Source organism: Parambassis ranga, chromosome 14 (genome assembly GCF_900634625.1).
Source record: "Parambassis ranga chromosome 14, fParRan2.1, whole genome shotgun sequence".
Taxonomy (NCBI): Eukaryota; Metazoa; Chordata; class Actinopteri; family Ambassidae; genus Parambassis; species Parambassis ranga.
The window spans coordinates 20,527,690-20,555,301 of NC_041034.1; the positions used below are offsets into that span (position 1 = coordinate 20,527,690).

Genomic DNA, 27,612 nt, shown 5'->3' on the forward strand with positions numbered 1-27,612 from the left:
TGTCTCCAAAGTCCTGGGTGATAAACAGCAGAAGAGAGTCAGAATCGCACAGGATCTCCTCTGTACTGTGGTAAAACAGCAGAGACCTTCTCAAGAAGAATGCAGATCAAAAGCACTGCAGACGCAATCCAGTAACACAGAAGTAGGGACCAGGCCCTTCAGACAGACATAAGATAAACCTGAAGAAGACAGGAGATATGTAGGATGCTTAATAACAACATATAATAATAGAAAGATCAATGACCTCAAAACTTCAACTCATTTAGCCTGTTACCAAGCAACAAAACTCTTGGAAGACATAATCAGTGGATAGAATGGATCTGAAAACAGCTGACATGATCACTGATAGTCACTTAATATAATTATATTACACAAATATATATTAGAATTTTAATATAATTCTAATCATTTGCTCTTAGATTTCCTGTTTCTGTGGCATCAATGGCTGAAGACTATTCCATAAACAATATAAACACTAATTTATATATCTATATACATTTGTTTAATCTGTAACTTCAAAATAAAATCTGACCAAATATTGTGTTAATAATTTTTTTATAGTTCATTAATAACAAATTATTATTTAGGCTTAAATTAACAAAAAATTCCATTTACATATATATATACATATGTATGTATGTAAATAATATATAATATATATATATATATATATACATACATACATATGTATATATATATATATATATGTAAATGGAATTTTTTGTTAATTTAAGCCTAAATAATATATATATATATATATATATATATATATATATATATATATATATATATATATATATATATATATATATATATACATACAAAAGGCATTGTTTTGTTTTTATACACATATATATGATCTTTTTAAACATGAGAATTTCCTACCTTGACTACAGAATGTTGCTCCACCTGGTCTTCTCAGTATGCCTTTAACTGTGTGTGCACTTACCTTCATGACTTTCAGTCATTTATACTGACCTCTTTTCGAGCTAAAAGGAGTTCACAGGAAGCCCACTGAGAAGAAAGGGAACAGTAAGAGAGCAACACAAGCTGGCTGGGTCCAACTACCAGATCATCTGACAGACACAAAACAATAGGTGAAGCTATATGTTGTCTTGGTCTTTGGGCTGATGGAACATTATGTCAAATATACATTCATTTAACCTCGATCATTTTAGCTCCACAGATGTGTCCCAGTGTATCCTTAAACCTCTCCAGGAGGATTCTGTTTGAAGAACTTCTCTAGGATGTTGCTGTTTTTCCTTTCTGTGTGGACTTGTCAATATACAGTAATTAGAGTAAATCGATTTTTAGTAAATATTTATGGTATCTACAGTTGTAATCACAATCAAATCCACAGGGTCCAACAAAAACCTAAAACCATCCAACCATGTAGGAACCTAAGCCCCTTTCTAAAGACATGATGTAACTAAGATGCTAATACCTGCTGAATTGTTTCAAGAACAGCACAAAGGCCGTGGTATGAATATGCTCCACTAAAGATGTTTTTTATATTTTTGTCACCCCCACCTTGTCTTGCCAGGGGCTACCACTCTTTGTTAAAAAAATAGGTCTCCTACGCACCATCTCAGAGTTGGAGAGACAGGCACACCCTGCCAAACAAAACCTCCTACAACTGTCACCTGAACCACAAATCCCCCGCTAGATCCCCTCCAGGAACCCTGAGTCCTGATCCCAACAATGGACTGAAGATGAGCTTACACTCAGCTTAGCATTATTAAGCATTTCTCCTGTCTATCCCTTTCCCCATTCAGCAGGCACAAGTGTATGTGAGTGGGCTATTAGCCACAAGAGATCTACTTCTTTTTAATCCTGCTGTTTATGCTCGAGGGAGACAACCATGTGTGCAGGAACGCAAAGTGGAGATGTTTCCATGTCAAGTAAAATGTCTGACTCATAAATCATGTTTGGGTCACACTTATGTTTTGCAGCTGGTATAGTCATGGTCTTTACAGTGTAGAGCTGAACTACTGACAGATCCATATGGTTATATTTCAATTTTTGCTTCATTTTTGATAGGCTTTTGTCCAGCATCCTCTCCTTGGTTTTTGTTTCCATTGCCTATGGGCATAAGAACATTAGTATCCAGCTGAATCCCGATTGAAGTTGTATCTTTCATTGTGGGCTGCAGTAACAGGATCTGCAACAAAAGATCATTTTCTGCTGTTGTTGAATATTAGCTCTGTGTAGATATTTCACATTACTGCAGATGAAAATACAGAATGCAAACGTAGGCATTAATGTTCTGACCTGCCCAATTCAGAAGCAGGAAATCTATGTGTTTCTTTGTGAAAGCATAGTAAAAATCATCTGATTGTAGTGGGATTTAGACAAATACTGTGCCATTATTTATTTAGCAAAAATGAAGCCAAAGGGGAAAAAACATGCAAACAATACTGTGTTCCCTCTTACAGGATTTAATTGTGTGAGCTGCAGCAGGTGCTGCTGATCATCAGTCCTTGATGACTTGATCATGGTGGTGTACAGACCTATAAAAACAGACATTTTGGCACTTTGCTGCTCTGGAACATTCAGGTGTGTGTTAAAGGTAGAGTAGGAGATTTTGAAAACTCAGTGAGAGTAAGGCAGATTTTGAAAGTAAACACACGCCCCGTTCTCTCGGAGCTCACCCCGAAGCCACGCCTCCCAACCAGTCTGTGACTTCGGCCATCATGCACGTACCTCTCTGGTGCACGCAGAGCAGGAAGAGAGTGACAACCAGCCAATACTCCGCGCAGGGTCCACCCGGAGGATTGGCTGATGTTTTTAGTGTTTTATAGCTTCCACAGATGATTCATATTCTTTGTTTTAAAGCGAAACTGCTGAACTAATTGGTTGCTATCGTATTGTAAAGAGAAGTTACACTAATTTAACAAAAAGTGCATCAGAATGAACTCTCCTACCCTACCCTTAACACAATGACAAGAGAGAAAGACATAAGCAATGGAGTTAGAGAAGCTACTGTTGCTGCACATCAATCTAAAAAGCAGGTTATAAAGTGGACATTCAAGCAAATGCACCCCAAGCTCAGACTGAGCAGAAAAAAAACAAAAAACTAAAATAAGCTCTACATGTCTCATTGAGCATGTTCAATGTTAACGTGGAGTAACGGGTGATGATTTGGCTTGTTTTGTAGACACAGGATCTGGACACATAGCAGTCATTGAGTGGACCATGACCTCCTCTGTATACCAGAGTATTCCAGAGACAAATGTGAGGCCATCTGTCTGAGAGTTAAAGCTTGGTGGAAACAGACAACAGAACAATGATCCAAAGCACAGCAGCTAATCTACATCAGAATGGTTAGGACCTTAAGAGGTCTGTGTATAAGCCAAAAACCTCAATGAACTGAATCAATGCAGTGAAGAAGAATGAACCAAAATTCCTCCACAACAATGTGACAGACTGATAAAGTCATACAGGAAACCATGACTCCAACTTATCGCTGCTAAAGGTGGAACTACAACATACTGAATCATGAGGGTTTTTGACTTCATTTCATTTATTTAGATCAGCTGTAAAAACAGATAGTCTTCCTGGAGTCTATACAACATGCTGCTACAATACATGCACATTATTTTCTAATGATCACCTAAATAAAGTAGAAACAAAAACAACCCAGCAACCAAACAAAAACAAACAAAGACAAAGCACAGACCTAGTTTATATTCACATTATTTCCATAATAAAATGAGTCCTTTGATGAGTCCACTTGGGGTAGCCACATGTTTGCAGGGCCTTCCTGATGTGGTGTTGCTCCTTCTTCTTCCCCTCTGAGCTGGTTGGTACAGTTTGTGCTCTGTGCTGCAGGGTCCTGATGACTCCCAGTTTGTGTTCCAGTGGAAACATTTAGTGCTATTGTTTGTAAGTTTGACCCAGACCCACCCACTGAGGTCTGTAACCACATATAACCATGTTTCCCCACCAAACAGTTAGAACTGATGAAGCTGCTTGGATGAGCAGCAAAATGTCTTCAAGAAAACTCTACAAGTCCAGACGCCTTGCTTCAATCTTCTCTACGCATAATAAATCTGCTTACCAATAGATTACGTTCACAGTTGTATATAAAAAAGTAAAATACAGTCAAACCCATAGGATGATTAATGTTCAGAAAGCTGTCCTGTGATCAAGTTTTAAAAAGAGCTTTAAATGGATATTTTCTGTTTTCATTAATAATGTACCCAGGTAGTATATACCATGTGAACATGGACCTGTGCATCTGTTTTCTTTGAATTATTTCTTTTTACTTTGAGTGATATTATCAACTATTATGCCAAGAAGTTTGGCCTCTGTTGCCTGATCAACCAACACATCGTGCACTTGCAATTTTAATTTAGGTTCGTCCAGCAGCATACTCTGGGTTTTGAAAACAATACACTTTGTCTCTGCAACATTTAGAATGAATTTATTTGTTATCCATTCCACTATTGAATTAAGATCCTCTGCCAAGACGTTTTTAAGTTCCACTATTGAAGTTTGTGATGAATATATTGTAGAATCATCATCTTCATTTGTGCTAAACAAATAATGTCACAGTGGAAAAGCTGTATGTTGCTGATCAGATGATTTAGGATCAAATATATTTCACAAAATCTTTGAGTGATATTCTAGGCATGAGCAGCTGCTTTTCTAGCCTAGCAGAATTAAATTACAGCCAGCTGTTGCTGTGGTTTCTAGTCAGAATTTAGACAAGTAAAGTACAGTTTGATATTGTTCTAGTCTAAGTTAGTATAATTCTTGCATTTATTAATGCTTACACTGCACTATAGAGACGGGTTGTAAACATTCTTCTGATCATGCTGCCAATATCAGCCATTGTGTCCATAATTTCTGGCCAGACATAACACATTATAATCCTATTGGAGACAAATGTTATATGAGTGGGAGTGGTTCAGCTCTATACACCTCCAACTACCATCAGGTGTCGCTGTGTCGCAGTATAAACTGTATTTTTTTCCCAGATGCTCCACTGGTTAATGAAGATCACATGATGGATAGAAATAAAAAATACGCACTGGTTGCAACTCAGGTTTAATTTTACAACCGTGCTATTTGCACAAACTGCTGTCGAATGTGCGTGTACACATATGAGTAGTGAAACGATGCAGAGCAGAAACATTTGTGTAGTCTGAGACTTTCATTTCTTCTGAATTTATTAAATGATTCGTTACAAACGGCTCATTGTATAAATAAGAAACACTGACTTAAAACAAAATGGCAGGCTGCAGTTCCAGGGGATCAAGACATTAAACATAAGGCCTGGGTTCAAAGGACATTCTCTTCCACATCCAGCGAAGATGCACAAGGCAAAGTAAACACCTGCCATGGAGACAGGGGTTGCAACACCGTCTTGGTGGTGATGTGTTGACTGTTGCCCCCTTCCTATCCCCGCCTCTGTTCGCCTCTATTTGGAGCTGGTGTACTTGGTCACGGCCTTGGTCCCTTCTGACACGGCGTGTTTGGCCAGCTCACCGGGCAGCAGCAGGCGCACGGCGGTCTGGATCTCCCTGGAGGTGATGGTGGATCTCTTGTTGTAGTGCGCCAGGCGCGACGCCTCCCCCGCGATACGCTCGAAGATATCGTTGACAAACGAGTTCATGATGCCCATGGCCTTGGAAGAGATCCCCGTATCTGGGTGCACCTGTTTCAGAACCTTGTACACGTAAATAGCGTAGCTCTCCTTCCTGGTCTTGCGGCGCTTCTTGTCTCCCTTCTTCTGTGTTTTAGTCACGGCTTTTTTGGAGCCCTTCTTGGGCGCAGGAGCTGATTTTGCGGGATCAGGCATGTTTTTCTCTCTCGTGTGGACGTCAGCGGAGCAGCAGAGACGCGGCGCAGCTCACGATACCGCCCCAACCCCACTCCCATACTAATAACATGGCTTTGCAAATAAGCCTGTGCCATTCCTGCTCGGAGATTGGAGCGTTGCTGTCCAGACGCTGAATAATTCAGCAGGACGTGTGTAGCTATTGGTTCATGCGTTTCAGTTTCACTCGTCCAATCGGAGAAGCCTCCGCAGTTTATAACTCTTTACTAGCAACTACATTACGTAAGATTTAAGCTCGTTCGGCCGCTGGTTGTTATTTTCCTTCATATCCAGAGACACATTTTTAGCAGACATGTCAGGCAGAGGAAAAACCGGAGGCAAAGCCAGAGCAAAGGCCAAGTCTCGCTCCTCCCGGGCAGGACTCCAGTTCCCGGTGGGTCGTGTCCACAGGCTTCTGCGCAAAGGCAACTATGCGGAGCGCGTCGGCGCCGGAGCTCCGGTGTATCTGGCGGCCGTTTTGGAGTATCTGACCGCTGAGATCCTGGAGCTGGCAGGCAACGCAGCCAGGGACAATAAGAAGACCAGGATCATCCCCAGGCATCTCCAGCTGGCTGTGCGCAACGACGAAGAGCTGAACAAGCTGCTTGGTGGTGTGACCATCGCTCAGGGAGGAGTGTTGCCAAACATCCAGGCTGTTCTCCTTCCCAAAAAGACGGAGAAGCCGGCCAAGAGCAAGTAAAAGACTCCCCGACAGACCCGGCCTCAGCCGAGGGACAAAAGGCTCCCGTCGGAACCAGCCATCTTTTCATATCAGTGTTCGTTTTTTGGATAAACAAATGAAGGACAGTGTTTGGTGTTGGTGTTTTTACAATAATAATGTTCGCTTCTCATCGGGACTATTAATAGACTGCTCAGTCGCCGCTATAGCGCTCTTGACACGGGAAAATGGAGGCGCTCTCTGAAGGCTGGGGATGATGACGGCCGTGGAAAAAAATCACTACTTAATATGGACCAATTCTGAAGGGAGGGGGTTAGTCTCGTAATGCTGCTACAAAACCTGCAAAATTGTTGTAATGTTTATGTTTTCCTGTTTCAATAAATGTTCTGAAGCCTTCTGGCACAAGGCGCATACACCCAGTCTGCTGTGTTGTCATACGGGTCTTTGTGATAGGATAAAGGGCACAGAGGCGCACGGAGGGGCTGCAGCCTCTGACGTCCACAGCGGTGTGTGGTGCTGGACGCGTTCATGTCATTTCATTTAACACATCAGGCTCAGTGTGTCCCTATCAGGAGGGGTTCAGTGTGTTATCACAGTGAGTGATGCCTTCACTGGCGGGGTCAGGTCAGGTCTCACTGAGGATTCATTCGTCCTAATGTTTAGAAGCCATGAAGAAATGAAGGGATTTGGTTACAGAATATTCTGAGGAGTTTGACCTGGTCTTGCTGAAATGTTTGTGACCTGAAAAATGTATTGCTTTTGTGGATACTTCGGTTTATTCAATTCAAATCTGCCAAACAGTCATGGCTAAACATGCACATCCAGATGTGGGTCATTGTTCGAATGTGCTGATTATTCAGGTTTAAATAAATAGCAACAAAATCGCTGTAATATCAGGCATCAAGTACAAACATCACCTTCATGCTCCTGTGATTGTTTCTGCCTGCTCCCTCCGTTATACATTAGAATTACATCAGGTAATTCTGTGTATAATTTATGCAATGAGTACACACAGGGTGTTCAGTGTTCCTAAATTTACAACATGTAGGATAAAAAGCTAGCGATGGCTTTAAATTAAAATAAATGTATGTCTTTTATGACACATTCATTCCTTTATTTGTCACTAACCTTGGAGTGGACTTTACATGAGAAATGTCCTTTTTGATGATTTTTATTCCACCAACATTACTTTGAAAAAAAATAATGTGATTCTAGTTACGTGTCTGCTGCTCTGAGCTCTACACATGTTCACTGTATGTATGCTGTATCAGGTAATAAACACATTACACACTTAAATCCTACAACCTACATTATCTCATTTGCTGTCTCAGCATCTCTTTAACTCTGTATTGAGAATTGCCTTTTTCCAAATTTGATGAGACTATGGTTAGAGATACTGTAGAAAATGTTCTGTCAGATTGACATCATGTGTGACCATACTGCTTCACTGACCTTCTGTCTGCCTGTAGGGGGGATCAGAGCATAGGGAAACAAGAGCAAGTTTTAAAGATGTTCACTTCCAGCAGCAAAGTCTCTGTTTATATCCGCATAACATTCATTTTAATCCTCTTTTACATATTACTGTAGAAAAACATCACTATAATAAAGCATTACTATGAGGCTGCACTGAAACTATGAATGAACTACTGCTTTATCTCTTAAGGCAAAGTCCTGCACTTCTATAGAGACGGCATAATCGTGGCTACGAAACGGCAGACCTAAAACATTACCTTTAGCATCACACAACTACAAAGCCAATAAAATGAATTTCTATAGTTGCTGATGTGTCGATAAAGTGGAATAAGTATATTCAACAGTCGTCCAAGTGTTACAAATCTTAGAAAAAAAAGTTATCATCCATCCATCATCTGAACCCGCTCTGTCCTGCAGTGCAGGGTCATGGGGGGCTGGAGCCTATCCCAGCTATCTACGGGTGAGAGGAGGGGTCCACCCTGGACAGGTCACCAGTCCATCACAGGGCAACACACAAACAACCACTCACACTTACACCTATGGGCAATTTAGAGTCACCAATTAACCTAACAAGCACATCTTTAGAATGTGGAAGGAAGCTGGAGCAAGCTGCAAGATGCTTTATTTATTTATTTTATTAATTTATTTGCTTTGCAACTATACAAACCAGTTTTTATAGTTCTTTCTTTTCGGTGAAATATCATGGTTTCAAGTTTTTATGGTGTATTTAAGGACCATCAGAACGTTTTGGGAGGTTAAGTTAAGACTATTGATCTCACAGGAAATATTCCTTATGTTAAAATAATAACTTCATCACTGGTTAACTGTGTGTTCAGTACTTGAGCAGAACCCAACAAGAACAACAAGAAACAACAACTCATCCCGACGTGCATGTCTCTGCCATAAGTTTATTATACTGGGCTCAAACATGACATAAGACACGGGATCAGTGTTTGCTTTGAGACTTTGTGATATGTTTGACTTTATGTGTTGGGTCTCTGGGAATGTTCATGCTTGTTATTTACTGAGAGATTTAAAGGAGATTAATCAACTTCCTCGATGGTTGGTCCAGAGGATCCTCCGCCTGTGGGAGCGCCGCCAGCTCCAGGGAAGCCACCGGGCATTCCACCAGGCATCCCGCCAGGCATGCCACCTGCGCTCTGGTACAGCTTAGTGATGATGGGGTTGCACACCTTTTCCAGCTCCTGCTGCTGATGTTCATACTCATCCTTCTCAGCAGTCTAATGCAAAGACAGTTCATTTATTTTCACATTTTTTTTAAACATTTAATTCAAACACCTGAAATATCTATTATACACAAATGGTTGCTGTTGCTTTAATAGATCAGCTCCAATCCTCACCTGGTTCTTGTCGAGCCAGCCGATGACCTCATTGCACTTGTCCAGGATCTTCTGCTTGTCATCATCACTGATCTTGCCAGCAAGCTTCTCATCCTCCACAGTGGACTTCATGTTGAAAGCATATGACTCCAGGCCGTTCTTGGCAGACACTTTGTCACGCTGCACATCATCTTCTGCCTTGTACTTCTCAGCTTCCTGGACCATGCGCTCGATGTCCTCCTTGCTTAGACGACCTGAAAGAAAACTGTAATTCAGAAACTGACCCTAAGGCTTTACTCAAGTCTGTGCAAAACTCACCCTTGTCATTGGTGATGGTGATCTTGTTCTCCTTGCCGGTGCTCTTATCAACAGCAGAGACATTAAGAATTCCGTTAGCATCAATGTCAAATGTGACCTCAATCTGAGGAACACCACGAGGAGCAGGAGGGATGCCAGTCAACTCAAACTTGCCGAGCAGATTATTGTCCTTTGTCATGGCACGCTCACCCTCATAAACCTGTTGGTCATACAGAATTAAATGTTACCTCAGCTACACACACACCCCAGAAATAGGCTTGATACCTGTTAGATCTGTCAACTACTAAAACAACTTAATATCTGCCATCCTCACCTGGATCAGCACACCAGGCTGGTTGTCCGAGTAGGTGGTGAAGGTCTGTGTCTGCTTTGTGGGAATGGTAGTGTTACGTTTGATCAGGACAGTCATGACACCTCCAGCAGTCTCAATACCCAGGGACAGAGGGGTGACATCCAGAAGCAGCAGATCCTGCACATTCTCAGACTTGTCTCCACACAGGATGGCAGCCTGGACAGCTGTAAATTAGGCAATATTTAAAAGGTCCAGTGGGATATTTTTCATGTCCAGGTAGGTAAGTGTGTGAGAGACTCTTACCAGCTCCGTAGGCCACAGCCTCATCTGGGTTGATGCTCTTGTTAAGTTCCTTTCCATTGAAGAAATCTTGAAGCAGCTTCTGGATCTTGGGGATACGGGTGGAGCCACCAACCAGTACAATGTCATGAATCTGAGCCTTGTCCATCTTGGCGTCACGCAGGGACTTTTCTACAGGGTCCAGGGTGCCACGGAAGAGGTCAGCATTGAGCTCCTCAAAGCGAGCTCTGGTGATGGAGGTGTAGAAGTCGACTCCTTCGTACAAAGAGTCAATTTCAATGCTGGCCTGGGTGCTGGAAGACAGGGTGCGCTTTGCCCTCTCACAAGCAGTGCGCAGACGACGCACGGCCCTCTTGTTGTCGCTGATGTCCTTCTTATACTTGCGCTTGAACTCTGTGATGAAGTGGTTGACCATGCGGTTGTCGAAGTCCTCACCACCAAGGTGAGTGTCTCCAGCAGTGGACTTGACCTCAAAGATGCCATCCTCAATGGTCAGGATGGACACGTCGAAGGTACCACCACCAAGATCAAAGATGAGAACGTTCCTCTCTGAACCAACCTACAAAAGAAGGGACACTTAGGCACAATCTGTAAAGGTGTTTGGAGACAAATCATTGTACATTCACTACTGTATTAAATTCCACCTTCTTGTCCAAACCGTAAGCAATAGCTGCTGCTGTGGGCTCATTGATGATTCTTAACACATTTAGACCAGAGATAGTTCCAGCGTCTTTGGTGGCCTGACGCTGAGAGTCATTGAAGTATGCAGGCACTGTGATCACAGCATTCGACACAGACTGAAAAATAAGACATGTTTGAACAGTGAATGGTTGCAAAATAGAAGTGCCTGACTGATACAATTTATTGTATGTTTGTTAAAGGCCGTTATCAGTAATATCTGTTATCACATAAACCTACTTTCCCAAGATAGGCTTCAGCAATTTCCTTCATCTTGGTCAGCACCATGGAGGAAATCTCCTCAGGGTAGAAGGTTTTGGTTTCACCTTTGTATTCCACCTCCATTTTGGGGCGTCCACTATCGCTAACGACAGTGAATGGCCAGTGTTTCATGTCTGACTGGACCACTGGATCCTCAAATCGTCTGCCAATTAAACGTTTGGCATCTGCAGTTTCCAGGAAGAAATAGGAGAAATGGTTGAGTTATCTGTGTAATGGGGATGAATGAATATTTCATAACCCTGTTGTAACCATACCAAAGACTGTGTTGGTGGGGTTCATGGCAACCTGATTCTTGGCAGCATCTCCAATCAGCCTCTCGGTATCTGTAAAGGCCACATAGCTGGGTGTGGTCCTGTTTCCCTGATCATTGGCAATGATCTCAACTTTGCCATGCTGGAACACACCAACACAGGAGTAGGTGGTTCCGAGGTCGATTCCAACTGCTGCCCCTTTCGACATGATTGTTCTAACAGAAACAGACAGCTTTTGGTTATTATAATAGCCCTGTAAAGTCTGTATACTGTATCTGATTAAGAAAAAATGTACTTCTTATAAGAGTAAAGTATATGAGCCTAGGGTTGGGCGATATTGGCAAAAAAATTAATCACGATTAATTGTGGCATTTAGCCGATAACGATTCATTTGACAATTAATTGATGACAATTGCACTTACATGTTTTTGACTCTAAATCATCACATTGTTCTGAATTGATACTGACAAATCATCAGTCAAGTTAACTCCTTCATTCTAACAGGTTAAGCTGGTGAGTAGTGATTAGGCACCAACCATGTTTGAAATATGTATTGATAATATTGAGGCACAAACTGCTTCAAAGTAATAATGAAGCAAACATTTAAAGTAACTTTGTCCTTCAAATGTTCTTATCTTAAGTCACAGAGCAGTGCATGTCAACATTAACATTAAACAGGACAAATAAGTTCAGAAAAGTCACATCAGTGATTATTAAAGTTAAAAAAAATGTGTCTGTGCAAATGAACCTGTGACTGGAATATGTCCCACACTAGTGCATGTTTTCACTCATACTGTAGAACAGCAGCAGAAAAAACAAACAAACAAACCGGACAGTTCCACATTTAAATGTGTGTCTGTGCAAATCAACCTACGTTCTTCCAGCGCTTAGTTTGGTCGTAAGGAGCACAATGACTAAACGTATCGCGGATTCTCGGCTGAGTGGAAGTCTTTCCAATATCTGCTGGACATGTGCGCGCTTGAGGGTGATGGTGAGAGTACGTCTCACACAAAAATGCGTCATCATGACGAGGCACTAATCGCCGTAATCGATAAGTGGCAAATATTAATCGGTGACAGTTTTTCTGACGAGTAATTGCACACGATACGATTTTGCACCAGCCTACATCAGCCTGACGTTTTCTCTGTTGTATATGCAATGGCCTCTGTGGCCTCTCAGGTAACCAGTGTGCTGTAACAGAATAGGTCAGTGTCTGGCATGGATCATGTGACACGCAGGGGTGAAGTCTTACTTTTTTTACAGTTGCAGAATTGAGGATGGGTTTCATGCATTACTGCATAATCAGCACTGTGGCGAGATCCCAAAGCGGCATTTGGCATGCCTTTACATGTGCCGATCTTAAAGCGTCATGCCTGACTGTTTTAGTGGTATGTGGCAATGGGTGGGTTACATGCCTCTGTTTTTAAGCAACATGTCATTTTGTTGGGGGATGTTTTGATGGCAGGACTTTATCGCTTAGACAGTCTGCTCAAGCATTAAATGTACCACTCACGTTTGGTGTTTGTGTCAGCGCTGGCTGTTTTAGTGGTATGTGCCACTTCGTTGCTCCATGCCACAGTTTTGGGGATGTTTTGGGCCATTTAATGCCCGTTTTGGACTTCATCAGTTTGCTCTAGTGTGTTGTATCACTCAGTGCATGTAGCAATCATATGTACTGTTGCTGTTTTAGTTAAATTAAATTAATTAAGAAACCTTTATTAGTTCCACAAGGGGAAATTGCCAGCAAAGAGCACCAAACACCAGTGAGTACCACGGACACACAACAGTGACTAGGGAGGAGTTGGGATCGAACCAAAAACCTTCCGGTTATTGGCTCTACCACTGAGCCACTGCTGCCCACAAGCTGCTGTGCAGCTGCCTGTCTGCTTGTCCGCTCACAGACAGTGGCGTGCCAGCTTTTACTAACTAAATAAAATATTATTGTCTAACAAACCTAAACCTACAATATTAACAGAATACTATATCATGTTATGAAGCGAGCTCTGAGACTATTTCTGATTGTAAAATGCGCTATATAAATAAAACTGAATTGAATTGAATTATAAACAACTCTACATTGGCACATTTACTTTTAGATCGCCACATGCCACCAAAACAGCCAGGCACACCACTTCAGCCAGCGAGGCATGCCAAATGTCGCTTTGGGATCTCGCCCCTACTGCAGCCCTTTGTGTGGACTGCAGACTGTGTGTGCGTCCTTCTATTCTGCCGCATCATGCCACAAACTGCTGATCCATGGACCATCTGGGAGCGACAGGCGCTCCCCTCCCTCCCCTTCCCCCCGCCGTCTGTGAGCGCAGGGCAAAGTTGCCCCTGCTGCAGTGCGCGGCAGGTCCCGCATCTATGCGCAAAGTTGAGAGGATGCGAGTCACTAAGGCGAATATTCCCAGTGTGTCACACCGTTGTAATGTACTTTTGCAATGCAAATACCGGTATAGATAGCAGGAATAAAAATAGTTGTCACAAACAAATCGAAGGTAAATAAACCAACGCTACAGGGCTGTCCTACATATGGCAGAGAGGCATGTCTGGTCCCTACCTGGCTGAAGCTGTGGCCCGGGGAAGATGCCGTCCCACTCTGTCCTCAACTAGCTGACTGCAGCCAAAAGATGCCGGCCGCTGCTTCTGTACACAAACCCAGTGGAGCCGTGAGCCAATCAGCTTGCAGAACAGCAGCGAGTTTCCAGCACATTCTTTCTTCTGCGTCCTCTGATTGGCTGAAAGGAGCGGTAAAAAATCCCTCTGAGAAGGATTAGAGCACACACGGGGAGATTAGAGACAGAAATAGATGGAGAAGGAAAGTTCGAGGGCTTCCCTCATCACAAAGGTGTGGGTTCAGTGCAGGAAACAGAAAGTACCAGAACCCTGCACCTGATCAAATCAGCTGCAGGTTTGACAGGGATGGAGTCTGAAATCTGAAATAAACCGACCATTGTAATTCGTTCTTTCTGTGACAGTGTAATTTAGAGGAAGTCTTCCAATGCATTATTTTACTATAGAGAGGTTTCATCTGAACTGCTGCCATGTATTTGTCATGACCTGGTGTTTATTCCTGGTTTTGTTTTCCTTGTTTTGGGTTGTTAGTTTAATCTGTGTTTAGTTATTGTGATAGTCCAGGTAGCTGTTAGGCCTTTTGTTTAGTTCTTGTCTTGTTTGTCTTGTCTTGTGCTTCCTGTTTTACTTTGGTAGTCCTGCCCCCCTGTGCATTGTCTTGAGTTTTCCTTCCTGTGGTTTCCCTCCTTGTTTGATAGCCTGCCCTGCCCTCTGTGTGTCACCTGTGTCTCGTCGTCTTCCCTGGCCCTTGTGTATTTAGTCCTTGTCTTCCCTGCACTCCCTGCCAGTTTGTCTCATCGTCCTTCATGGAGTTTGTGTCTCGTCGTGTGAGGATTGTTTTCATGCTGTGCCTGGACTCTGTATGTGGTTCAGGTTACGTTGCCATGCCTCGACACCTGTTCAGCATTACTCTGTTTGCCTCGTCACGAGTTTGTTATTTTTGCTTTTTGCCCTCCCGGCCTGTAATAAAGACTTTGTTTTGCCCCGTGACCGCCCTGTGATTCTGCATCTGTGTCCGCTTCACCCTCACAAACCCTGACAGTATTATTTCATACAAACATATGGAGCATATATCTTTTCTTTTCCTTTAATAATAATCACCAGTCAAACTTCCACTGCACTGTGGCTGCATCAGAATTATTATCATGTTGCAGTTCTTTTTATATGTTGCAGCGCACCACAGACCACACCAGTGCATCAAACATGATAAGATGATGTTAGCACTGTGATAAGACTGCCTACTGTCCTTGATGCTATCATACCTCATGATTCAGTATGTTGTAGTTCCACCTTTAGCAGCGATAAGTTGGAGTCATGGTTTCCTCTATGACTTTATCAGTGGAGGAATTTTGGTTTATTCTTCTTCACTGCATTGATTCAGTTCATTGAGATTTTTGGACATTCACTAACACAGAGACCTCTTAGGTTCCACCACAGCATGTGAACTGAGTTGTGGTCTGGACTTTGACTGGTCTGTTCTTATTTTTCAGTCATTCTGAAATGCTTTGGATCATTGTTCTGTTGTATGAACCAGGTTCCACCAAACTTGAACTCTTAGACAGATGGTCTCACCTTTGTCTCTAGAATACAATGACTGCAAGGTGTCCAAATCATTTACCACTGAGCTGTACAGTGTGTATGAGGTGTTTCTACTGAGACACTTGGACCCTCTACGATCAGATGAGTTTGTTTTACGTTTTCTCTTAGGACCAGTTAAGATAGTTTCCTTGCTTTCATCACCCCACTTGACACCTCTGTCAGACTTTCCAGAAGGTGTTTACAAAGCAGACCTCTCCTCAGGAAGCCACAGCCCTGTAAAAATATACCTCAGTGACAGTATGCGTGGTTCTTATAATTAGCCCACAGCCTCCTTACCTTTAAGGTCAAAGATCAAAACCATTATGATGGTTAGTTGTCTGACAAAGCTCCTTCACTGCTTTTAATGGTGACTTGTGAAAAAATGAGAAAATATAACATATAACACACACAACTTATTGATGTAGCTTTACTGTAAGATTTCTGTTAGAAAAATTAACCACATTTACTTATAAATGAGCATATCAGTACTAAAGGAATTCATATTTAGGAAATATGTGTGAAACCTGAACTACTCACCCTGTGCTTTTTACTACAGGAATCACATGAGAATCCTTCAAATCAAAAAGTCTGGGGGAAACCACAAAGCTGTGATGTCATGGAAGGTCCCTCTGTGCAGTACAAATACATGCAGAGATGAGGAAATGAAGCAAAGTCAGAGAGCCACTGACAGTGAGAGAGATGGAAGTGAAGCTGCCGCTCTGCATGTTTACACTGTTCGTACAGGGTGAGTACTTTACTTTTGATATTCGTCGACAGAGTTTGTGTGAAAGTGGAGAATGCTGCAGTAAAGATGAAGATTGACACATTTTTCATTATTTCTGTGTTTTAATGACTTTTGGCATGTTTCTGTTTATATTTTATTTTACTTTCTTCACATTTATTTTGGCTTATTTCAGTCATCAGTTTATTTTGCTGTATTTTATCTGTGTGTGGGGGCGTTTTGGCCTCTCCTCACTTTTTTAAATGGATATTTAAAAGTTAAGACTTTAGGGTATAATTTAATATGAGGTTTAGTTTACAATTATGAGTAGAGTTAGGGTGAGGGACTTAGTTGTTTTGGTTACAGATAGGGTTAGAGCTAGGGAATGCATTAGGTGAATGTCCTCACAAAGATAGCTGTAAACCAGGTTGTTTGTGTGTGTGTGTGCGCAGTCCTTCCAAAAGAATATTAGTAAGTTAAAGTAAGGTTTTTGCCACTTTAGCATTTGAATTTTATCCAAATTTTATATCCAAAAAGACTAAAATTCAACTTGTCAGTGCTTGAAGGCATGTACATGTATGCATGTATCGGTATACTGAATACATTTATCCATAGGCTGTATTATACGTTGCATAATGTACTTCTAGTACATCAAGCATTAAAAGCAGATATCTCAGACTGAATAACCAAAGTCTGAAGACATTTCTGAAGAAGTTTCTCAAGTTCCTACAAATTAAAATATCATTACATTTCCTGTGGTATTCAAATTTTTAGCTAAGCTGTGTATGAAAAGTCTTGCTGCTTTAAACCCACTGACCTTGGCGATGGTGTGAATATGCCCCCACATATGTGTTTTCCAAACACCTCGTCATTCACACACAGCAGGAAAGAAAAAGCACCCGAAGCCCCCATAACCAGCCTACAGCAGATACTTTCTCACACTCGAGATACTTTCACCATCAAATGACTGACCACAGTGCTTCCTGCCACAGATGCATAATATGCTTATAGGGGGGCTGCTGATTTTGTAGCTGCATACAGTGAAGACTGTTTTTTTCCCTTCACTACCTCCACACACACACACACACACTGTAGTGATAGGCCCGTGGCAGAGAAAAGAATAGATGAGTCAAAGTGTGAACCTCTGTTTGGACACCTCTGTGTGAGGGAGGGAAACATTCTTCCACTGACTTCATGATTCCAACAGATGATTGATGTTTTGTTACATGTGTTGTTTTGTGCTGCTATTGTACATTTTCAGTGAAATCAAGGTTCCTTTTTTTTTTGCAGTTTCGCTTGCTGTGTGGCAGCGTGTGACTGTGATGAAAGGTCAAACACTTAACCTTAGCTGCCCTATTACTAACGCTCAGAAGACCCATGTGGACTGGAAGAACCCTAATGGGTTTATCATGTTCTTCAATGGAAACCAAGGTAGAGGTCTTGTGCTTTACTGTATATATATATACATAATACACATATGTATAGGCAGACTTGTGAATGAACTTAGACATATTTGTATATCTTTTCAGCACTAAAGGACGAACGCTACAGCATCAATAAACTGTCCAACTCAGAATTTTCCATCAGCATTTCTAACTTCACCTTCAAGGACGGAGGCAATTACACATGTACCCGCTACGGGCGCCGCACAAGAGAAAGGAAAGTGGAGGTGACGGTGCTGGGTGAGTGTGATGTTGCACCACTGACAGTGGTTCAGTAACATTAATATCACAGCTACATCTTTAGTTGTCCAATATTTCAGCTAACATTTGCTCTGTTTTTTTTAAAGGCTATCCTAAAATGTCCGTAGTGAAGCATGAAGGAAAGACTATCGTAAAATGCACAGCTGAAGGGAACCACTTCCCCCCACAGATCTCCTGGAAATTCAATGACCAGCATGAATTTCTTGGTAAGTTTGAAGGAAATGGCTGCTAACTTCACTAATATAGATAAATAATTGTGATTAAGGAAGAGGCAGGAAGGTGTTTATTCTACTGTATATGTAGACTGCTCCCTTTCTGAAACAGTATTCTGTATTTTAATAATTGTATAACACAATAATCACAGATTACTTGTAAAGGGATGAACCATAAGAATATGGCCTTGTATTTGTAACTAAGACAAATAATAACTGACAACATCTGGGTCTTGTAAAGACTTCTGTTTGATAAGAATACATCAAGAATCAACCACCAACAAATCTGATCTTTCATTTCCAGAAAATGCTTTGATGCTGTTGTAGGTGTATTAAAATAAGACTCACTGTTGTCTTTGTTCGCACTTGTGGGCTGGATTATAACAACTGTGACATTTAGACGTTCTTTAAGTTTGTCTTCTAATGAGGGGGCTCAACACTTTAACAGACATACACTCATTTCTTTCATTTTACACACATAAGAAGTTTTTTTAATCACTTAAAAAGAAGCTTCTTTTTTGGATGACTCACAGATGCTATAATGCTGTCTTTTTTCTCCACAGGACAAACTCCTCATGTCTATCAAGAGGGTAAAAAATTCATCTCCATGGGCATGCTGCAGGTTCTGTCAGTGGTGAACAGAGTCACGGTGAAATGTCTTGTTCGCCACCCCGCCCTGCACTCACAGCACCTGATGAACTTTGTCAAAATTGGCCAAGACGGTGAGTGTATTTCATCAAATATCCAGCAACAGGGAAAAAGTAACCGACACTTGTTGAAATTACCTTAAATGACCTTCTTCCACATAACAAGTCCTATTTGAGGAACAGTGACCGCATAGTAGTGTCATCACAAACCAGGGAAAGCACTGGAGTTTTTTTTATCTCCATGACACTGTCCAAAGCAGCCATGTGAAACTAAGTGACCAAAACAAGACAGCCCCATGTCACTTCCTCTTTCCTGTGTTGTAGTCTGGTTTCCTGTATTATAAGAGACAAAAAAACATGATTCATATGTCAGAATAAATTTCCACTTTAACTGTGTTGTTTCTTCTTAAATAACATAAACCCTCCATCCTTCACAGTAAGAAGATTCCACGGCACAACCACCACAAGTTCTCCCACAGTTCAACCTCAGGGGTCAACAACCAGTGTGTACAGGCATGATAAAACAACCAACAGGCCTGTTACCTCTGACCAGCCCCCTTCCTCTTATGACCAGACGACTGTTACAGCACCTACTAGATTCCCTGCTGATACATCCACAGGCTCGCATCTCAACACCAGTGGTGAGTGAAGCTATGCTCATTTTTTTTGCAGTTATCATGCCACAGTTACATAATTAATAACATATTAGACCACACACAAAAGAACCCACCCTAAGAAACTAAATCAATCTAATAAGATCAAGCAGGGGTAAACTGTACTTTATAAAATAGGCCAGCCACAATGTGACACTATGTTACAATAGATGTATGTTACACCATGTGTCTGTGAGCCCGTGGGATGGAAACACACAACAGTACACACACACACAGTACAGGCTTAACTACCGCTGTGGTTGTGATGTGACGCGTTGTGTTTCCTGTGATAGCGATCTCAGACTATGATGTGAAACTATCATCTTAGATGTAGGCTATTCATAAATTCTGTGGACGGAACAGTGAATCTGTTCCAAGATAAATGTGCACATTGGCCTTCCAGCTGTGAACATCTGTTATATTCACTGTAAAAATCAAAACATCTGTTTTCCTGTGAGGGTTTTTTTTTAAACGTCATTTTTTTGTAGATGACTCAGGAACCTCTGCAGTACCAGGCTCCACACAGATGAACAATGACACCAACAGTACAGCAACAAGCACAGCAGGTATGAGAACAGGATGTCAGATCACACTGGATCCACTGAGGCCATCTAGTGGTATTTCTGGACAACTGCAACTTCCATTTTGATTGCTTCAGCAGCTTGAATAGTTCATCTTGTATTAATTGTTGTCTTATTCCTTAAAGGCTGGACATCAGTGTCTGCGACAGAGGACACCACTTTTTATAATGGTACAGAGAGAAACAAAACAGGTAAATTCACACTGCGACACCAATATCTGCATGTAAGAGACATTCAGTAGCTCTTGTACGAAAATGATTGAGATAAGTGACCAAGATTTTGGATTCTGTCCATTTCCAGAGACCTTTGACTCAAACAGGCACAGCGGAAGTCAAGGAAACTCATCATTGCTGGTCTTCCTGGTGACATGTCTGATCTTCTGCCTTCTGGTGGTGGTTATCTTTTTTGCTATCAAGCTGAGAAGAGCACACATGGCCTGGAAGAGAGGTAAGGAGAGCACACAACCTACCACACAATTTTCTACACAAAAAACATACAGAACAGGCTGTTATCTTGAGCTGAGAAACATACAGTATATGTCGCATTTTCAGCTACTCAAAAAGACCATTGTGTTTTCTTTTTATTTTAGTGTACTTAAAAACCATGACAGTTTTTATTGTTACAGAAAATGAAGATTCTGATCCATCGGAGGACAGCAGTAAATCCAAGTCAAGCCAGGAGGAGAAGAACTCCCAAGGACAAAGACGAAGAGGTATGTAGAAAAATCTTCTTGTTACATACCTGCAGGTCACTAAATCATTTTCATTATTACCAACCACAGAATAAAGGTGCCAGTGACAGGAAAACATGCATTAATTTGCTTGTATTTACTGAATAAATGTGATTTTATTACTAATAAAATTGAGTTGATTAAACTTTCAACCCACTCTGATTATACTCTGTATTACTATTCTTCTATGGTTACCTACCCACCACGCCCACCAAATGTTATACTTCGGGGTTTAGCAATAGCTACACCATGGTTCATTTGATATGTTTTTTATTGTTTAAAGTGATTAATTTCTTAGAATTCATAACAGTGTTTTCTTTTTTCCTCAGAAACAGAGCTGTATGTAACAGAGCAGCATGAAATGTAACCCTCCCTCTCTGTCTCTCTTTTCAGGGAACATCAGCACAGCTTTCACTCAGTATGTTATTGAAGAACCAGCAGTGATAACTTCAGTGTCAAACACAGCTGCACTGACAGCAGCAGAGAGTGTAAACAGAGAGCAGGCCTCTCATCCTCGAGGGCCAGCACAGCCTTCGGACAAAAGTAACATAAAGGAGACATCACTCTAACAGTGTCATCAGGCTCTCAGATGAACTTTATTCACTGCGCTGCTTACACACAGTGAAGAGTAGTCCTCATTCATTAGTGGAACACCGTGCTAACTGCTCTGCAGCTCTCTCTCTGGCCGCCGCAGCCTGCTAAGCTCACTGTCATGGTCCATTATCCTGCTGGAAGTAGTAGTGATATGAATGTGGTGAACTGTGACTGTGAGTTCATGCACACAGTGTCATAAATAATATTCAAACAGGCTGTGGCATTCATTGCTCGGTGAACCATTACTAAAGGTCAAAGCAGCAGCACCAGTCTGGACTGATGAAACACAACACATTTATAGATCCATGCTGGTGATGCCAAATTCTGAGCCTTCCGTCCTCAGCCTCAGCATAAATGGAGGTTCATAAGATCAGGCTATTTTTTTCAGTCTCCAATGGTCCTCAGCAGCCGGCCTGTCACCAACAGTCATGTCACAGTCACTGATGGTGTCCTATGTCCTTATTCTGATGTGAACATTACCTAAAGCTCCTGACCTGTGTCTGCAGGGTTTCTGCATTGCACTGCTGCCACATGACTGGCTGATTGTATGAAAAGGAATGTGTTCTAATAATGTGAATGTATATGTGTATACACAGAATAGTGGCAACACATTATTGAAACCGTAGTACTGTACTGTATATATATATGTGTGTGTATGTATTTTTTATGTTTGTACTTTGTATTATTATAAAAATAAAGATTATTTTGGTAGACATGTTTACACTCACAGCTCTTTATAGTATCAGAAACATAATTAAGGCCATGCCCTAGTTTGAAGAAACTGGATGTATATAATACTGTAGAAACCTGGGGATATATGAAGCTATCAGTACAAAGAGCTGCTCTTAGTAAGGCAATTCTATTCTATTTCTTAGAATAAAAACAATATCCTTTTGAATTTAGGACTAGATACTTGTAAAGAAAGGTTATTTATACATCTTAGTGTTAAGATCACTTTCAGTTTTGATTTCTCTCTGGTGAACCAATCACAATTACAAGAATGTGTCACACTTAATACCTGTTTATACTTTATGTTCCCTCGTGTTCAGAGCAGCTTTGCTCTTAGATCATTCCTAAACTAAACCTTCTCTCTCTCTCTCTCTTTAAATACTCTGCTGGCCAAAAAAAAGAAAAAAAAGTAAAACTAAGAGATATCAAGAGATAACTTAAAAGAAATGATACCAAATTCTGCATATGACCAAACTCAGGATAAGACACAGATCAAGATGTGTAAAACAATCCATTATGTTTCCATTAATATGTGTGTGTTTTATAATAATTGTATTATGTATTCATAAAAATATGAAAACACTGTACAAGAGCAGTCGTTTTGACATAATGTAATTCTCACTCTAGAATGTATGTGTGCATAACTTGAAATACGTTCTGTAGAAGCCAAATGAGAAGTAGAGAACAAGCAAATCGTTTGTCTTTAAATCTCTTCGTGAGACGCGTTTAATAACGTGTTTCTCTTCAAACGAGAGCAAACGGCCATGCGGTCATTCATGGCGATTATGAAACACAGAAAGGAGGAAGTAAAGTGAACCGACATTAGCGTCATCAAAAATACTTAAGCTTGATTGGTGTACTTTTGCGGAAAGACTCAAACACTCGACGCCGATTGGCTGCGGTGCCGGTTATATATAAAGCTCCATTAGACGTTTGTCTTCCCTTCCCTTCTCATTCCGGCAAGGTTGATCCTCCCTCGCCGTTGTCCATTCCAACCCCGCACTTCTAGTCAACCTCGGTTCATCAAATCGGTAAGTAAGTTTTGAATGCGTCAAAGGCGAGTGTAATAATAGTGTATCTGGAAACAAATATTCGCGCTCATCAAGGTTCGTTTCGGAAAACCATTTCTTGGCGCTTTAATAAGAGGACCTATATCTTGGGTTATCTTATTTATGTGATGTAGCTGACCTGTAATGACGTAAATAACGACACACGGTTATACTTGTTCTGGGCTGTGAAAAATGGGCTCAGATGGTGCATATGTTACCGGTCGCTACTTGGAGTGCGGAAGGTGGGGGTTGGGATTGTGAGACGTTCCAGAATGTTCTCGAACAATCGCTGTGAAGCTACCCGGAACAAAGTGACTTCCGGTTGTTTTTCAGAACAAAAGTCTCTTTGTCTTTGCAGATACATTGAATTGGAAATCCTCTTGTTGCCAGACGTTGATAATTTACAATGTTTAATCTCCTCTTTCTAATAAGATTTTTATTATAAATGGTCAGTGCGTATATAGTAGATTTAGTTAATTGTGTATTTCCGGTCCTACCCCGACACCGTGTCGCAAACTTGATGCGTCATGATCACGTGTTCGGCCCAACGCCATGCGCCCTTAGATTTTCTTTGCCGCATTGTCTGCCTTTCGGTTTAGTGCTACAGAGTTGTAGTATAAAACAATGTATTATAGACTAAGGCGGTTTAATTAGATACTTTTGATAGATGTCTAGTAGTTTATAAATGTGATACACTCGTTGATGCTTTACTGTTACAAGTTTATGTGATTGGAAGTAAAACTGAACTTATGTTGGAATTTTTGTAATTGATGTGACCCATCTTATGATTTTTTTTTTTTTTTTTTTGTTTTGTTTCAGAAACCATGTCAAAGGGACCAGCAGTTGGCATCGACCTTGGAACCACCTACTCCTGTGTTGGTGTGTTCCAGCATGGCAAAGTTGAGATCATTGCCAACGATCAGGGAAACAGGACCACACCCAGCTATGTGGCCTTTACAGATAGCGAGAGGCTGATTGGTGATGCTGCCAAGAATCAGGTTGCCATGAACCCCACCAACACAGTCTTTGGTAAGAATGTAGAATTTGGTGTTCAACAATGTTTGCATTCTTGTCAGACCTGCCAGCTAAAATGAAGTTGGCATCTTATGTCACACTATAAACTTGACACAAGAATAAGACTGACATTAGATTTTCTGATTGTTAAAGCACACTCACTGTGATGACACTTACTCCTGCCATTCGTAGTTTCCACCAGAGGTCAAAAGACCAAAGATGGCACAGATCCTTCCTTGGATGTCTGAGTGATTCCCAATGCCAGCTCATACACTTCTGTTTTTTTTTCTTTTGTTTAAAGAAACCTGCTCTCTTTTGCAGATGCCAAGCGACTGATCGGCCGCAGGTTTGACGACTCAGTTGTGCAGTCTGATATGAAGCACTGGCCTTTTAATGTCATCAATGATAACACTCGTCCTAAGGTTCAAGTTGAGTACAAGGGTGAATCAAAGTCCTTCTACCCAGAAGAGATCTCTTCCATGGTGCTGACAAAGATGAAGGAGATTGCTGAGGCCTACCTTGGAAAGGTATTCTTAACTGCCCGATGGATTAAACACTTATGATTTGAAAAAGATACAAGTGTTTTGCTGATTCCCTTTCAGACTGTCAACAATGCCGTCATCACAGTACCTGCCTACTTCAACGATTCTCAGCGTCAGGCCACAAAGGATGCTGGCACAATCTCTGGGCTTAATGTTCTCCGTATTATCAATGAACCAACTGCAGCTGCCATTGCCTATGGGTTGGACAAGAAGGTATGTGAAAACTAACACTTCCATTATAACTGAGGCTGTTGATCCTTGAGCTAGCCTTAAATATTAAGCATTACTGCCTATAATTCTAGGTTGGCTCAGAGAGGAACGTTCTCATCTTTGATCTTGGTGGTGGTACCTTCGACGTGTCCATCCTGACCATTGAGGATGGCATCTTTGAGGTCAAGTCCACTGCTGGAGACACTCACCTTGGTGGTGAGGACTTCGACAACCGCATGGTCAACCACTTCATCACAGAGTTCAAGCGCAAGTATAAGAAGGACATCAGCGACAACAAGAGGGCCGTGCGTCGTCTGCGCACTGCTTGTGAGAGGGCAAAGCGCACCCTGTCTTCCAGCACCCAGGCCAGCATTGAAATTGACTCTTTGTACGAAGGAGTCGACTTCTACACCTCCATCACCAGAGCTCGCTTTGAGGAGCTCAACAACGACCTCTTCCGTGGCACCCTGGAACCAGTGGAGAAGTCCCTGCGTGACGCCAAGATGGACAAGGCTCAGATTCATGACATTGTACTGGTTGGTGGCTCCACCCGTATCCCCAAGATCCAGAAGCTGCTTCAAGATTTCTTCAATGGAAAGGAGCTCAACAAGAGCATCAACCCAGATGAGGCTGTGGCCTACGGCGCTGGTAAGGCATTTTATCTAAATTCCAGCACCATTTTTCATTCCTTAAGTTAATGACTTGCATTATTTAAATTTGCCGTTCATCACCGTAATTTTTTTATCTTGTATTTACAGCTGTCCAGGCTGCCATCCTGTCTGGAGACAAGTCTGAGAATGTGCAAGATCTGCTGCTTCTGGATGTCACCCCTCTGTCCCTGGGTATTGAGACTGCTGGAGGTGTCATGACTGTCCTGATCAAACGTAACACTACCATTCCCACAAAGCAGACACAGACCTTCACCACCTACTCGGACAACCAGCCTGGTGTGCTGATCCAGGTGAGGATAACATCAGTTGCTGGCCTCCTGAGGTTTTGCTGTGATGACGCTTATTCCTGCCATTCGTAGTTTCCACCAGAGGTCAAAAGACCAAAGATGGCCTAATCCTTCCTTGGATGTCTGAGCGAAGCATAAGTGGCACAAATCTAGATCCATAGTCAAATGTATGCTAACGGTGCATTCTTTTCAGGTTTATGAGGGTGAGCGTGCCATGACAAAGGACAACAATCTGCTCGGCAAGTTTGAGCTGACTGGCATCCCTCCTGCTCCTCGTGGTGTTCCTCAGATTGAGGTGACATTCGACATTGATGCTAACGGCATCATGAATGTCTCTGCAGTTGATAAGAGCACTGGCAAGGAGAACAAGATCACCATCACCAATGACAAGGGTATGACATCTGTGACCTGATTCAAATATGAATTATTATTCCGTTATTTCAGGCATGCGTGATTAAACACTAAAATTGACAGGTCGTCTAAGCAAGGAGGACATCGAGCGCATGGTCCAGGAAGCTGAGAAGTACAAGGCAGAAGATGATGTGCAGCGTGACAAAGTGTCTGCCAAGAATGGCCTGGAGTCATATGCTTTCAACATGAAGTCCACTGTGGAGGATGAGAAGCTTGCTGGCAAGATCAGTGATGATGACAAGCAGAAGATCCTGGACAAGTGCAATGAGGTCATCGGCTGGCTCGACAAGAACCAGGTAAATGATGGGTCACTTTTTCACTCTATGCAAGATCAACTTGTCAAGTTTCAATTTTAAACTCTTGGACATGACTAACCTGCATGAATCCTCAGACATAACTAAATGAACATTCTTCTTTGGCAGACTGCCGAGAGGGATGAATATGAGCATCAACAGAAGGAGCTGGAGAAGGTGTGCAACCCCATCATCACCAAACTGTACCAGAGCGCAGGTGGCATGCCTGGTGGTATGCCAGACGGTATGCCTGGTGGCTTCCCTGGAGCTGGCGGTGCTGCACCTGGTGGTGGCTCCTCTGGACCAACCATTGAGGAGGTCGATTAAACATTGCATCACTCCAGCTGCTACCTCTGAGATGTTTTAAGAAAGTAACCCTCTTATAGCACAAGTTACAACGCGCTTAAGAGTGTAATTTAATGACAAAAAGGGTTCAGGGATCACAACAATGGCAATGTTTGCAACAAAACTGGAACAGTTGTGGGTTTATTTAAGCAGTCACTTCACATGTTATGGTTAAATGTTTTGTATACGGAAATGTCACTGCCTTGACAATAAATCTTCTAACCCTCTACTGGTCTTGGTCTTTCTTCCTTGCTCTGCTGAACCCTTTAGTTAAAGAATAATGGTGTTTGTGGTCATGAGATGACCTAGACCTAGTTAAAGTGTATAGCAATAACAGATGGTGCAAAGATACACTTTATTGCTCTGGCAGGGAAAATTGTTACAGAAGCAGAATACAATAGTGGTCTTGCAAATTATAAAACTGAAAGTCAAGTGTAAGCAGGTTGCTTTTTTCAGTTAAGCTTTGTTCCTTAGAAGGACCCAATGCGACACCTAGTGGCCAAATGGCTTGTCTTTAAGCAACGAGCGGTTTAAATCATGTACATCTGTAGGCATGTGGGCCAGTAATAAAACAATTCGCAGTACAGATACATAAGCAGTTAAGAGTTTATGATTTTGACAATTTAAAATG

The 27,612-nt window shown here is 41.8% G+C and overlaps 5 protein-coding genes, 1 long non-coding RNA gene and 1 other non-coding gene across 7 annotated transcripts; 4 read left to right on the plus strand and 3 right to left on the minus strand.

The window, feature by feature from the left end:
- Positions 1-5,150: 5,150 nt before the first annotated feature.
- On the minus strand, positions 5,151-5,885 carry hist2h2l (histone 2, H2, like). The gene has a single exon (XM_028420716.1). The coding sequence runs from the start codon at positions 5,804-5,806 to the stop codon at positions 5,426-5,428; it is 381 nt and encodes a 126-aa protein (XP_028276517.1). The 5' UTR covers positions 5,807-5,885; the 3' UTR covers positions 5,151-5,425.
- A 127-nt stretch (positions 5,886-6,012) lies between these two features.
- Positions 6,013-6,923, plus strand: h2ax1 (H2A.X variant histone family member 1). Its single transcript, XM_028420715.1, has one exon. It carries the CDS (start codon positions 6,138-6,140, stop codon positions 6,522-6,524), a length of 387 nt encoding a protein of 128 aa, XP_028276516.1. The 5' UTR covers positions 6,013-6,137; the 3' UTR covers positions 6,525-6,923.
- Positions 6,924-9,004: 2,081 nt separating this feature from the next.
- On the minus strand, positions 9,005-11,652 carry LOC114445645 (heat shock cognate 71 kDa protein). The gene is made up of 8 exons (XM_028420718.1): positions 11,441-11,652; positions 11,145-11,350; positions 10,871-11,023; positions 10,230-10,785; positions 9,948-10,150; positions 9,635-9,833; positions 9,338-9,570; positions 9,005-9,217 (listed from the first exon to the last, which is right to left on the minus strand). The coding sequence occupies exons 1-8, from the start codon at positions 11,643-11,645 to the stop codon at positions 9,020-9,022; spliced, it is 1,953 nt and encodes a 650-aa protein (XP_028276519.1). The 5' UTR covers positions 11,646-11,652; the 3' UTR covers positions 9,005-9,019.
- A 2,534-nt stretch (positions 11,653-14,186) lies between these two features.
- On the minus strand, positions 14,187-24,446 carry LOC114445647 (uncharacterized). The gene is made up of 3 exons (XR_003671696.1): positions 24,381-24,446; positions 21,967-21,969; positions 14,187-14,198 (listed from the first exon to the last, which is right to left on the minus strand). It is a non-coding gene; the product is annotated as an uncharacterized LOC114445647 (long non-coding RNA).
- crtam (cytotoxic and regulatory T cell molecule) lies at positions 16,272-22,054 on the plus strand. Its single transcript, XM_028420719.1, has 11 exons — positions 16,272-16,334; positions 17,601-17,741; positions 17,840-17,992; positions 18,100-18,219; positions 18,789-18,947; positions 19,310-19,513; positions 20,014-20,091; positions 20,232-20,297; positions 20,407-20,553; positions 20,732-20,818; positions 21,230-22,054. Exons 1-11 carry the CDS (start codon positions 16,289-16,291, stop codon positions 21,403-21,405), a joined length of 1,377 nt encoding a protein of 458 aa, XP_028276520.1. The 5' UTR covers positions 16,272-16,288; the 3' UTR covers positions 21,406-22,054.
- On the plus strand, positions 23,065-27,210 carry LOC114445644 (heat shock cognate 71 kDa protein). Its single transcript, XM_028420717.1, has 9 exons — positions 23,065-23,190; positions 24,028-24,237; positions 24,544-24,749; positions 24,825-24,977; positions 25,067-25,622; positions 25,733-25,935; positions 26,126-26,324; positions 26,407-26,639; positions 26,766-27,210. Exons 2-9 carry the CDS (start codon positions 24,033-24,035, stop codon positions 26,961-26,963), a joined length of 1,953 nt encoding a protein of 650 aa, XP_028276518.1. The 5' UTR covers positions 23,065-23,190; positions 24,028-24,032; the 3' UTR covers positions 26,964-27,210.
- On the plus strand, positions 25,971-26,063 carry LOC114446766 (small nucleolar RNA SNORD14). Its single transcript, XR_003671782.1, has one exon. It is a non-coding gene; the product is annotated as a small nucleolar RNA SNORD14 (small nucleolar RNA).
- Positions 27,211-27,612: the final 402 nt, after the last annotated feature.

Bases quoted from the DNA above. Each gene is read 5' to 3' on its own strand.
- hist2h2l (XM_028420716.1), bottom strand. From the start codon at position 5,806: ATGCCTGATCCCGCAAAATCAGCTCCTGCGCCCAAGAAGGGCTCCAAA.
- h2ax1 (XM_028420715.1), top strand. From the start codon at position 6,138: ATGTCAGGCAGAGGAAAAACCGGAGGCAAAGCCAGAGCAAAGGCCAAG.
- LOC114445645 (XM_028420718.1), bottom strand. From the start codon at position 11,645: ATGTCGAAAGGGGCAGCAGTTGGAATCGACCTCGGAACCACCTACTCC. The intron at 11,351-11,440 runs GTATGGTTACAA...TGGAAACTGCAG, and splicing joins CCCCACCAACACAGTCTTTG to ATGCCAAACGTTTAATTGGC. The intron at 9,218-9,337 runs GTGAGGATTGGA...TCTTTGCATTAG, and splicing joins GCTGGCTCGACAAGAACCAG to ACTGCTGAGAAGGATGAGTA.
- crtam (XM_028420719.1), top strand. From the start codon at position 16,289: ATGGAAGTGAAGCTGCCGCTCTGCATGTTTACACTGTTCGTACAGG. The intron at 18,948-19,309 runs GTGAGTGTATTT...CATCCTTCACAG, and splicing joins TGTCAAAATTGGCCAAGACG to TAAGAAGATTCCACGGCACA. The intron at 20,819-21,229 runs GTATGTAGAAAA...CTCTCTTTTCAG, and splicing joins CCAAGGACAAAGACGAAGAG to GGAACATCAGCACAGCTTTC.
- LOC114445644 (XM_028420717.1), top strand. From the start codon at position 24,033: ATGTCAAAGGGACCAGCAGTTGGCATCGACCTTGGAACCACCTACTCC. The intron at 24,238-24,543 runs GTAAGAATGTAG...TCTCTTTTGCAG, and splicing joins CCCCACCAACACAGTCTTTG to ATGCCAAGCGACTGATCGGC. The intron at 25,936-26,125 runs GTGAGGATAACA...CATTCTTTTCAG, and splicing joins AGCCTGGTGTGCTGATCCAG to GTTTATGAGGGTGAGCGTGC.